The 13,507-nt window shown below is 39.2% G+C and overlaps 1 protein-coding gene across 1 annotated transcript; it reads left to right on the forward strand.

Annotated features, from left to right (window-relative positions):
• Nucleotides 1-852: 852 nt before the first annotated feature.
• lft (Limb expression 1 family member lowfat) lies at nucleotides 853-13,245 on the forward strand. Its single transcript, XM_074101610.1, has 5 exons — nucleotides 853-993; nucleotides 10,621-10,799; nucleotides 11,604-11,794; nucleotides 12,127-12,253; nucleotides 12,946-13,245. The coding sequence occupies exons 1-5, from the start codon at nucleotides 906-908 to the stop codon at nucleotides 13,186-13,188; spliced, it is 828 nt and encodes a 275-aa protein (XP_073957711.1). The 5' UTR covers nucleotides 853-905; the 3' UTR covers nucleotides 13,189-13,245.
• The last annotated feature ends 262 nt before the right edge of the window (nucleotides 13,246-13,507 follow it).

A 13,507-nucleotide genomic window follows, 5' to 3' on the forward strand; every position in this document is an offset into this window, starting at 1 on the left:
CTTGAAACATTCCAGCTAATATGAAAGAGTTCGCATGGAATACCGCGTGGGAAATAAGTGTGGCACAGTAAGGTAAATGTACGTGTGCTCTCAACTGTCCCAGTAGTTGGCATCTTTAATCTTATGTCGTTAGCAATAGAGATGACAGCAGGGTGTCGGTTATTGGGCATTAGCGTGTCAAGCACTGGGACGTTTACCTTATGCTATGCGGACTCTTTCATGTTAGTTAGCAGTTCTAGTTGGCCAAGACACGGCATGTAGGCGGACGTCTAGGTCGATAATCTGCCAGTTTTCGGTGGGATAAACTATCAGTTACCATCTGCAATAAAGATACACATGGAGATCCCTTAATGGGATAAGTTTGCCTTACACATATCTCAATGTTTGTCTGTTGGGCCTGTTTATTTATTTTGTACAATAAAGAGTTTACATACGTACATATGTAGGTACATACTTAGATTTAACAACCAACTGACAAATAACGTATTAGGCAGGTACTCGTACATGATGGGTTACGATATGATAATTACGTGGACGTTAAATTTAATTGTGGGAGGTACCATCAGTCAAATATGTGGTCTACCACCTTAAAGTTGATAATCGTTTGCATGGCATAAAACAATAATGCCGATAGACGTGTCTGTCAACTTGAAAGTTCGACTTTAGCGACATATTCATTACATTGGAACCACATATTTGGCTGACTGTACATTTACGTAAGTTGGGTGACAAAGTAGTCAGAAAAAACTTTTATTAAAAATAAGATTTATGATCCCGATTGATACGGTCTTCTGGAAGAGCTTCGAGGCGCCGTGCTGTTGTAAGGTGTTGGACACCCTCCCTGCACAAGTGCAGGGTCTGCGGCGCGCCAGTCCGCGCGCACCCGCCGCCGGCGACGCACGCGCATGCTAGCGGCCATGGTGTACCCCGAGGCCGCGCGCTGGGCCGCGCCCGACGCTGCCCTCGCGCCGCTCTACGATGACGTCTACCGAGGTCAGCTGACACCCTTTGTTCTTACTATTTATCATCTAAACTCTCCCATTTAAAGTAGCTATTTTCAATCCACCATACCATACACAGACAGCGAAAGAGACAACGTAACTGCTAAAGCTGAGACATAAAACGGGAACTTTTAAGTTGGTCGCGTTAAATGCGGTTATGCAGTGTTATTTTACTTCTTGCAAATTCGTGTGGCTCTTAATTGCGAACCAAAGTTTGGCGTTAATCGATTTGAATTACTTTAAGTTAAAGGTCTTTTTTTACCGTTATACATGTGATTGCACTAAGTTCGCGACTCTAAATAAACAGCTTTTGCAAGTTGCGAATCCAGTATGATTCAGCGTGGTTGCAATAACGCATCTCTGAGTCACAGCGAGGCTTTAAGCTCAACTAACAACTTATTTGTACTCTTATTAGATATTGGTGTTTATATAGCTTTTATGTCGTTTAGTAGCTTTTGTGAAGTCATTATCAGATGTGTCGGAGCGAGCTTTAAGACATTACCTACATGAAGTAAAGATAACGTTATTGAGGGGCGTTAGAGTGTTGCTATATTTTCTAGCGACTTATCCGATCTGATAGATCTGATGGCAAGTTCGCACAGAGCGTTTAAATCGTTTGATATCGACACCGGGGGCTCCGCATCTGGTACGTATCCGTAATCTAAATACGCGAACAGGTCTAGAGTTCCCAAGACATTCTTTAGCCCGGTCAGACACTTTTGAACCTGTCAGTGGGTGAGTTCGAATTCAAAGACACCGCCAGAAGTCGCTTAAACGGAATTCGAAAATATGGTAATTGCCATAGAGTGCAGCTAAAACGTCAAACAATGCCGGAATAACAAAGGTAAATTAACCTTTTGGGTCTGTAAATAGTGCGGAGTGGGAGAGGCGCGTCTAAATAAATAACTCCGGTGCGCCTAGCTCAGAACACGGCCGGTCTAGGATATCAAACAACCAATAAATATATTCAACACAAATAACTGTACTCAAACTTGTTTGAGAATAATTTATTGTGATTCTTTTGAGAAATAGATTTTTTGTCGCGTAAATGGCCAGTGCGGATTTGCATGTCTATATTTTATAAGCAGTGGGAATAATAATCCGTAGGTAGCATAATACTTAATTCTTTCTACCTGAACTGAAAATAAATGCTTTTTGGTTTTTAAATCGCTAATTCGAATTTATATCTTCTCTGGAGTATCTACGTAGGTACCTAATAATTACCTTGCTTTAACAATTAACACATAAGTATAAGATCTTATAGAGTTTAATAATAATATTTTGCTATTTAATGCATTATATGTTTAGGTAGATACTAATTTTAAGGTGTGAACAAAAAAAACAAGAAATATCACTGTTTGGGGGTACCTACGATATATCACTGTTGTTAAGGCATTCCTACAAAGTTAATCAAGGCACGAATTCGGGTAGAGTGGCGCAAGTACAGTGAAAATGGTCAAAAATAGCATTCAGTAGGTACGCACCTATGTGATTTATGGTTGCCCTCTTAGCTTAGCTGCTAATAATCAATTAAATCTGCTTCTATAAGACTTACCCGGGCCAATCAACTATTTTACAGACACTCTGGGCGTCTCCTGCGTTACCAAAATTGTCTCTGGCGTTACCAAAAAATCGTACTTCCAACAAGATATTTCACGGTTTAATAGGTTGAACTTACGTAGGATGGCATGTATTCATATACACCATCTATTAAATCACAGAAAAAAAATGTTTACTTACAAAAATCTGCAATTGTTTGAAAATTGTCGCGGACAGATTAGTGTCGGTAAAAAAGTTGATTGGCCCACCCCCTGTTTCACCATAAATTGATTAAATTTATTTGACGGATAAATGTAATGCCATCTCTGTTTGATTTGTACGATAGACGGAGATCCTTCAAATAAAATTAATCAATGGGTTGTAAACAGCCCCTCTAGGATTACAAATTCACAATTTATACATTAAAAACGTCTTTACCAACTGAATAGGTGTATTTCAGAACAAGCCTTTACACATGGCTTTGCTCGTGCGCACAGTTAGATCCGACAGTTGAATTGAAATAATTCCGTGTGAAAAAATTAAATCCCGCGGGACTTCCCCAAAATTACATCGTGGTTCGTGGTCTTCATACATTGTGAGAATTATTCGCGAAAAATGACATGTTTTTTTAGACTTTATATGCGTTTTTCTCGATCACTTGGAAATGTCGGAATAAAGGATACTTATCCTATGCGTTATTACACATATAAAATTTTAATAAAATCTAACCACTCTTTTCTGCGTGCAGTAGGTAACAAACAAAATACACTCACGAACTTTTGCATTTAAAATATTAGTAGGATAAGCAAAATCAGCTCCGTAAATACAGGACAATTGTTACCACCATAAATGGGCAAAACAACTACGTTATTAGTACTCAGAGATGTTAATTAATCTTGCGATTACAGCCCGTTAGGAGAAACAATGAGTAGTAACGCGAGATAGCACGCAACGACGCGTTTACGAGATTCTAAAACATAATCTTGACAGTTAAGGCTGTTTGGGTTATAGCTTATAGATTAGCACTTAGCCTACACGTGACTTTGTTTGAAATCTAGAGTCTCAAGCAATTCAGTTCAGTATGTTAAATGCAAGAGAAGCGAGTATGTGGATTGGTGGGCTTTTTCACTCGTGCGCTGTTGGGTTAACATACGTAGCATATAGACGGAAGTAGCAGATGCCACTTTGACAGTTTTTTGTAGACACATTAGAGCCAAAAATACACTACCGTAAAGCAACTACGTATGTACCGTAAAGCACGTACAGAAAATTTAGGCAACCCGGCGAGAATCGAGTTCTTACTGAAGTACACCGCTGCTAAGTAACCTTACCGTCTTTAGTCCAAGGATAGATCACTTAGAGTACTAAGCAGCAATCTAAATAAAAGCTACTTTTTCCAAATAAAGTTCTATACAAGTTCCTCCCTTTGTCTGACAAAACTGTAAAAACTACACTTACCAAACGAACAACATAGGCATGGACCTGCTATATATGTTTGGAATGGTTCAAGACGCTTTAAAATCACAGTAGAAAATGCTAAAAGCGCGTTGTTTTAAAAGCTTTTAATTACCAAAACCTCATGTATTGACTAGAAGCATTAGCTTCCGACAACAGAAACGGCATGTAGGTAAATAAATGCGGGAAAATACTGGTTTTAGTAAATCAATAATGATTTAATGAACCAATAATAATTAGCAGTGGCTCAACCGTCCTGGATTTGAAGACCACCATACAGTCAATTCAATACCAGTTTCTGTTCATACATTCTTAATAATTTGAGAATTATAAATGTACTGATTTGTTTTCCAGCTTTATGGTAAAGTACTTATTTTTGTTCAAATAAAGCACATGGCAAGGAGGGGCAAGCGTTTGGTAGAAGGAAGATTATATAAACAAGAAATGATTGTTCCACGGACACGGGAACCCACTTGGTATGCGCGGATTTTATTTTATATTTTATTATTATGCAAAATGGGTATCTTGGTATGCGCATTTTAACTTTATTTTTATTTATTATTTCAATGTTGTCACATATAAAATTGTTTTCTTTCTTTCTTTTAATTTCATAACAGCATATGAAAGTATTCATATTCATACTACGTGTTTGTCGGAAAAATTACATTTGGCATTGCAGCGTGGAAACTCTTGAGACAGAGACAGAAGTATATTATGCAACATTCATATATTAAAAGTAAAATTCTTTTTCAAACCATGTAGGTATAAAACAGATTTCTTTTCAATTATCTTAACTGTGCTTCTCATGCTCGCTTTATGAAAAAAGATATTTTTTAATCTTGTGCCGGAAGAAAGTAAAATTAGGTCGAATTGTAAGTGGATTACGGAGTTTTTCTTCGTTCCCGGGCCCCACGTGGGCCACTTATTATCTGATAAGGGTCCTCAGGGAGCTAATTCGTCTCTCTGTCAAATTACTTTAATCTGGCGAAAAGATTGATTGTGTATTTGCTTGACGTGCAGAATAATATAATTCTCAGTTAAGTGGTTTTCTGACTGGAGGCAGAACTTGGGAGTGCTTAGAATGTACAGGATTGGGAATTTCGAGATTCAGAAAATATAATATTTGAACGATTCAGTTAGGTGTCACTTTGGAGAGGTTCAATGTACACCACCATGAGGACTAAGGAAGCAGAGTCGTGGCGGCGGAGTGACAAGGTAAAAGTTTCAAGTTCAATAAAGATGTTACGTTTTTGGTTTCAATAATATGTCTTCATTTATTATCTTTAGTAGCTTTTAAATACAAGATGGACGAATTGTTAGGCGTAGTCCATATTTTGCCAAACTTTGCCTACGCTTTTTTGAACAATCGACAAAAACAAAAACTTTAACCAAACGTCAATCTAGATATACCGGGTGTGTGACCTGTAATATGAGCAAATGATTTAAACATAGATAAAGAACTCTTCAAACTGAACAACATTAGTTCAGCGACTTTTCAAAATAATTAGTTTTTAATTTTTATTACACTTTTAAGTTTATTTGAAGAAGCAATGTAAAGCAAAATGCTTGATGTTTGTAGCGTGACAGGCGAAGTCAGTTGGGTTCAAAAAGAAAATTCAAAGACTCCACTATTTTTAAAAGTCGCTGAACTAATGTTTTTCGGCTTGACGAGGACGATCTATGTTTTAATTTTTTTGCTCGTATTACAGGCCATATCCGGTATTACTTAAAATAGCATTAACACTAAAATTGCGTCGCGAAAAGCTAATCCATCCATAATTGAGCATGGAGCACGACGTTCTAGCTTAAAGCTCAATTAACCTCCGCAAATTGAACGTCTCTAGGAAGCAAGAGTTTATACGAGCTTTTACGATTCACTATAAACCTACCACTAGACCCAGCTAGCACTAGATGCAACCCACTTACCAACATGACGGAAGATCAGCCTCTATTCCAATAAGAATAAGAAACACGCTTATCAGTACTGTGCTATCGTCAGCTGTAATCTAAGTTGGTTCCAGGATGTTCTTCACAGTTATTCTGCTGAGTAGGGAAATGTAAATGACAAATTGAACAACTTAAAGTAACTGAACTGCAGTTAAACTTAAAATCCGTTTTCCGCACATCTGTAATAGCTTTGTGCATTTAAGTCCTAAGGTTCCAGATGCGTATACCTGTTTACAAATCACTGCCCTGCGGTACCTACGATAACTTGACTGTATATAAAGTTACTTATTTATTAAAAAAAATATCGGATTCTTCTATCACAGCTCTGCTATCCTAAACACTATTAGGATCGAGACCATTATGATTATGTTAAAATAGGATGGTAATTAGTACCGAGAAGAAAAAAAATCACCATACAAAAACCGTTTACTGCACCGTATAAAAATAGTCAATAAAATAATAAAACCGCTATTACGTATTCGCTAATTATTTTTTAATTCAAATAGGTATAGCCGCTCAATTAGAGTGTTAACCTTTTAGCATGCTTTTAAAATAAATTGTAATATTAAAGTTAAATCAATCATAATATTTAGCCTACTGACCTCTATTTCAATCATATTAGGTTCACAAACCATATTTAACGACTCGAACATGATTTGTCTTTAAGTATGTTTGTTTCGAAACTAGGTTACGTTTTCTACTAAGGTTAAAACTGCTTTCTTGACCTTAATTTTAATGCAATCGTAATTATAAAGTCATAACGTAGAGTACATAATATATATAATCAAATATGTACGAGTATAATCCAAGCCAACGATGGTTGAAATATACATATACCTATGACTCTACATATTGTCAAAGACATTCTAGTGTTCTGTAATATTTTTCTACCATATTCTCTCGAGATTACTATTAATTATTAACGTTATCCATTTCCATTCTTACTAATATTATAATTAGTGTTGCTTCCCATCCAATGATCCGCATGTTAGTTTTCCCCTTCTTACATAAAAAAAATCCGAATTTAACTCTGTCTGTCTGTTAAATACCTATCCACGTTTGAACCACTGGAATCAATTTAGATAGATGTTGATGGATGTCATTGATATTGTTTGAGAACCGGTAAAGGACACAACATAATTTTGTCTGGAAAAACTGCATAGATCCCACGGGATAGCGATAAAAAATTATACACAGACACAGTTACGGGAAAAAGCTGGGAGGTATAAATTTCCGTTTAAGTAGGTATGTTTGAGGTGGTTTGAGGACAGTTTAAGTATGTTCGTATAGTTCCTGTAACATAGGTATTGATGGAATATAACAAAAAAACAAGTCATGACAGAATAAAAATGAGTTAAAAGAAAACAAGTCACGACGAATTAGAGCTCCCTCTTTCTTTCGAAATCGACAATGGCAATTTTCAAACCACCAAGTCTAGATGCGTTTTGGCAAAACCTTCACAGCTGTAACCAAGGCACTAACTATCCAATCAGGGTAAGTTGACACACTCGGTGTTTGTGTAGTGCCGCTTGTGTGCACTCTGCACTAAACGTAACGAGCCGCGGCATACTAATGAGATGAAAATTGTTATAAAGTAGACTATTTCATTAAAACTTTAAATAAGTGAAAAGATGAGTTTACACAGTCTTAATAAATGCATGCTCATGCGGTGACCGTAAATTTAGTTTTTCAAACACAAGATAAGTAAGAAGTTACCATCATGTGTAAAAGGCACTAAGTATAATTATTCTTTTACATAACAAAGCTACTACACACAGGGTACTGACTCATCTAATTAAGCTTAATTTGATTCCTTAATAGCGACATCTCTTGTCCGGGTGAGCGGTTAGTTCAGATGGGGAGTTGAAAGTTTCTCGATGAGGGCTACAACATAGATTTCGCTAGTGTCGCTGCTTAAGTGACTAAATAAGAAAACAAACAAGCTGAGATATGTGGTGCATAGGAGAATTTGTGTCTGTACTCCTGTCTGGTGGTGGTGTAGAGGTATAGCACGCAGCACGGAATGCTGAGGACCTGGGTCCGATTCCCAGCGCTGGTATCTTTTTCTGGTTTTTCTGTGCATCTATGTTTCAGTTTGTATTTTCGATATGGATTTTACGGGATGACCGTAAAAGTAACAAAATTTGGAGTTGAAATAAAAAATACAAAAAGATTCCAAAAACCAATCTTAATTTAGAAGTCAGTAGCAAAAAATGTGTATAAAACTTCTTCATACAAGTATAAAATTATTCAACTGATTTTTTGCAGAATTAAAACTACTACTATTACTACTACTACAACTGCTATTTTTTACTTGCCATTATCATCACACATCTGTGTCAAAAAGAGTTATTTTAAAAAGTCCTACGATTAATTTCTGTCTTAACCTATAAGTATTTAGTCTCAGAATGAGCTCGCGTAGGTGGCCCGTGGGTGAGTACACTCAATTAATTATTTGTATGCAAAAAAACGCTCACGAGTATGTATACGTCAACGGTCCTAATTACATTCTTTTTCCTTATTAGTCGCGTTACGCCTCAAATTTTACGCATTTTCTCCTTAAGCCTCACATACAAGGAGACCTTTTCGCTTTTAGGAAATGAATGCGACCCGGTTCTGAATATGGTATTAACTAGCATGTTAAAAGCCAGGCAATATGTAGGTGGCGTTTTAATACAGGATTAATCAAGATAGGTAATATTTGCAGTATTAACTTTTATTGCTTTAATTAAGATAAGCAACGATACTTTAATAAAGACTTCTACTCATATTTTTATCGATTTAAACTTTAGTAAAACCTTAATCTATATTTATTTTATAAGTTATGAGATGTTTTTTGAGGTAAGTATAAGTACTTAAATACATGAGCTAAATTCACTTTTCCTTGTAACTATCTCCTTTTTTGACCAGCCACACTGAAAAATAACCAGTTTCATGTTAGCTACTTGACTGTTTTCGTCCACATAGTAGTTTTACAACCGCTGTTCGTTAGCTACATCTAGTTTAATTTTCATAGCTCAGACTCTTCCCATCGCGGATTTCTAAAGCTTTGATCAGTTTTCTCACGACTGCCGTTAACTTTCTATAGTCACAATAACGAGAGTTGCTATTCCAACTACAGCCACCGAGACGCACACATCTTGGAAAAGTACTTCGTTTAAATAAAATAAAAGGAAATCACTTCGCACTTATCAGGAAGCAATGAACTCGTACCCGCTCGTAAAGTTTCCCGCGGGTGGCGGTAAAACAGGTTGTTTGATTTGCTATAAAACTGCTTGGGCTAATTGTCGGAAAAGTGAACGATTTTCTTAGGGACTCTGGTCATCTGTTAGTGCTTTAGATGTCAATAAAATAATAATAAAAAGCCCGGACTCGTGTATGTTTATCTTTTTTTTTTGTAAAAGCGACTTGCAATTGCATCTTCAGTGCGGTTTTTCGAATACTGCTGTGGAGATCGTGCTATTTACTGTTTTCTACTTATTAGGTACCTTAAAATAAAAATGCGAATAAATTGAGAGAGCGCATTTTACGACTGTCAATTCTGTCTAATGTTTACAGCAATAATAAAGCCTGCCCGTGATGCAATTATAATATCTCCAAATTCAATTGCAACGTCATTCATGTTCAATAATAACTCGATAGAACGTATCCAAGAGCACGTCTCACTTATAATTGTTGTTTGCCTTTCGACTTGAATACTGTTTCCGATTCGAGCTGGGATCGGATTGTGCTTAATCCATCGGAAACGGGATGCAAATCCTTCGGTTTGTTCACTTCTGATGCGCTCTTACAATGTTGTGTGAGACGTGTCTACTTTGTCTCAATACTCACGATTTATTCCGTTGGTATTTATACTTCTGCTTTCTTTGTATTTTTAGTAAATGTACTCGTACTTGGCTTATCTTCAAATCGCAGTATTTGCTCTTTGTTGTCTAAGCAAAGTCAGCGAAGCTTGCGTTGCTCTCGTATTTTATTGTTTTAGGAACATTGTGTGACGCCTTTTCCTATTTTATTCATTTTTACATTTTTTAGATTAGATCTGCAAATCATTTTTATTATCAAGGTTAGCATTGGAGATCTACAAACTGTTATATTTTTAGACGTCGTCGAGAGTTTATTTTCAAGAAGAATCTGACATAGCAAAAGGAATTCCCATAAATATGTAGCGGGTGCTGTGTCTGGACAGGCAGAAGTTCAATCAAATCCCTGCAATTTTTGGAATTATTTACATTAGTTATATTTGAAAGTAGACTAAACTTTACTGTGCCGCCATATTCTTTTACGCGCCTTTTTTATGAATGAAAATACTATCTGATAATAGTATAAATCAAATCGCTACAAAATTACCACTTGGAACTGGTCATTTTTCATTTCTCCTACTCCACTCGTATTTCAAAATTCAATACTGTTGATCGATACTTTCGTACGGTATTTTCACAGCTTATTTATTTTCAAAAATCATCCAACATAGTGTCCATTTATTGTTTCATATATTGTTCATAATCATCATCTCCAGTTTGTTTACGTCCCACTGCTGGGCTCAGGCTTCCTCCCATTAGAGGGCTTCGGCTGTAGTAGTAGTTCCCACGCGGCCCCAGGGAATCGAGAACTTCATACACACCATTAAATTGCTCCACAAATGTGGACTACATACTAATAACATGCTTTTTGTTACCAGCTGACGGCGTACTATCGACGGTGAACGTGGTGGAAGCGTTGCAAGAGTTCTGGCAGGTGAAGGCGGCGCGCGGGGGCGCCGCCGGGGCCCTCGTCATCTACGAGTCCGTGCCCGCGGCGCACCCGCCCTATGTCTGCTACGTCACGCTGCCCGGAGGGGCCTGCTTCGGCAGCTTCCAGGTACTTACACTAACACGTCGATACACTCAATGGCTATGAGGGTACTTGCGTGGTTTTAGTGGGTATGCCTCGCCTACCCTTGTGAGACAACCCCGCATATACCTACCTATATACACATAGCTTGTTACTCCTTCACGCTGAAACGGCTTGACGGATTTGTATGAAATTCGGTATGTAGATAACTGAATATCTGGAATAACACATAGGCTACTTTTTATCCCACTACTTGTATGGGATCGGGATACACTTATACATAATCTCGAAATATCAACCGCTGGGTTTTGAGTCATGAAATTTTGCACAGTTGTTTTTAGTGCAACGTGATTGAAAACCACGATATACCTAAGTCTTGGAAATTCCCAAGGGAATTAAATGAAATTCCGGAATATCATTTCTAATGGTTTACGTGTGCAAAGCCCCGAGTAAACACTAGTATTATAATAATATCTGCCGAATGTTCCAATTGATAGTCGCACGATTTTGTGATGCGACCTTGCTAAGTTTCAACGCGCAATAATAATAATAGCAGCAATGAAATGATCGCAGCAATGACCAACTAGGTCTATATTACGTTTTAAACATACAGTAAAAGGAAACTTAAGGAAACCGAATCGCGTACCAGAGTGGAACCTTTTCGTAATTAATGTCACTATGATTTCTTTGGATTTACCTATGGAATGTCAATATGACATTAGTAAAACAAAGGTTCCACCCAGATACGCGATTCAGTTTCCTTGACTGTATATAAATCACGTTTCCATCAACATTGGCCAGGACGGCGCCTTATATTACCTTTCCATTCAGAATTGTCCGACGAAGGCCGAGGCGCGGCGCAGTGCGGCGAAGATTGCGCTGATGAACAGCGTGTTTAACGAGCACGAGTCACGGCGCATCTCGGAGCACTTCATCGAGAAGGCGGTGGCTGAGGCACGCGCGTCCTTCGCGGGCGACGCCGCCGCCCACCAGGATCCTAGTGCTGGCATTGCCGCCTTCAGGTAACATTACACTTCTTCTTTTTATAGTGCCTCTCCAACTAGTGAAGGTCAGTCAGCTCCGCATATCTCTCTCGGTCTTTGGCGAGGTTGAAGAGCTCGGCTGCATTTGGGAATCCAGTCTATCTGGATGTTTCGCACCTGACAGCTCTTCTTCCAAGATTATGCTTGGCCAAGTGATACCAATGAGATGGACGGATCAGTTGGTTTAAGAAGCAGTTTCACTTTCCATCTTCACATTTCCATTAAACAAATCCGTTCTGACCCTTCAGCAACTTGAGTAACGTTTCTAAAATTTCGAGTGTCAGTTCTATCACTGCTATTGTTGTTCACAGGTTTATGCTGGAAGCAAACAAGGGCCGAACAATGTTGGAGTTCCAAGAGCTGATGACGGTGTTCCAGCTGCTGCACTGGAACGGCTCGCTGCGCGCCATGCGCGAGCGCCAATGCTCGCGGCAGGAGGTCAGTACACTAAATACTTTCACACATTTTAACGTTGTTCACATCTTGTTACTCTGCGATCTAGTCATAGATAAAGCAAGAAAATAAACTTGTTAAGTATACCTGTATAATTTTGGTCTCTGCATGTCCGACTGCTAAGCACAAACCTCCCCTCACACGAGAGGGTTTATAGGCTGTAGCTGCAAAGCGGGTCCGAGCGGAGTGAAAACTTCACACATTACATTGAATTGCTTCTCAGGTGCAGGTTCCTCACGATGTTTTTCCTTTGTTATCTCTTGGTAAACTCTGGAAAACTCAAAGGTATAATCTGCGTTCGAACCCACGACCGTCTGGTTGAGAGGCCATAACTGAAATCTAGGCTACTGTGGCTTATTTTGTCTTAGAGCCTCCGCTAACCCGCGCAGGTGCACGACGCGGGCGCTCTCGCGGCTTGCTGTTCCAATAGGGTTTCAATAGAGCAGAAAGCCCCCTCACGCAGCGCTGCTCTATCAGTTGACTCTACTCAACACGAGCATACCGCGCCAGTGCCAGCGCCGTGCACCCGCTTATCTTAGCGGAGGCCTTTGTTGCTGGTATGCGCGGGGCAGCGTGAAAATGCGGCGGGATATCGACCATTTGTAACTTGTTAGCCCCGTGGCCCCTCAATGTAACGCACCTGTATTACATTACATTTATTTTATATTACAACGCAGGTGGTGGCCCACTACTCGGCGCGCGCGCTGGACGATGCCATGCGCGAGCAGATGGCGCGCGAGTGGGCGGCGCGAGAGCGCGAGGCGGCGGCCGGCGGCGGCGTGCTGCGGCCCGAGCTCGCCCGAGCGGAGCGCGAGTTGCGCTCGGCTCGGCTCGCCGCCCGGGAGCTCCGCTTCCCGAAGGAGAAGCGGGATATCCTCACGCTCGCCGCTCGCCTCGCGCCGCCGCAGCAGCCACAGTGATCTCACCGCCATGCCGCTATTTTGTTATTTAAGTATAGTATATGTAGTGTAAGACGAGTTGTGTTTCATTTAGCCACCTACTTACCTTTCTCATATTTTGCAGACATTTATACGATTAGTATATAGCCTGGCGTATGGTATCTCGCTTACTTTGAACTTGAAATATATGGAGACTGCTGATTTTAAGTCACATTTGTGAAAACATCCTTCTAGATGGGGAAACGGTTTTGAATTTGAAATACAAGAGTTATCATTATCGTCATCATTCATCATATCAGCCGTAGGACGTCCACTGTTGGACATAGAACTCCCATAGGGG

This window comes from Choristoneura fumiferana, chromosome 18 (genome assembly GCF_025370935.1).
Source record: "Choristoneura fumiferana chromosome 18, NRCan_CFum_1, whole genome shotgun sequence".
NCBI classification, from domain to species: domain Eukaryota; kingdom Metazoa; phylum Arthropoda; class Insecta; order Lepidoptera; family Tortricidae; genus Choristoneura; species Choristoneura fumiferana.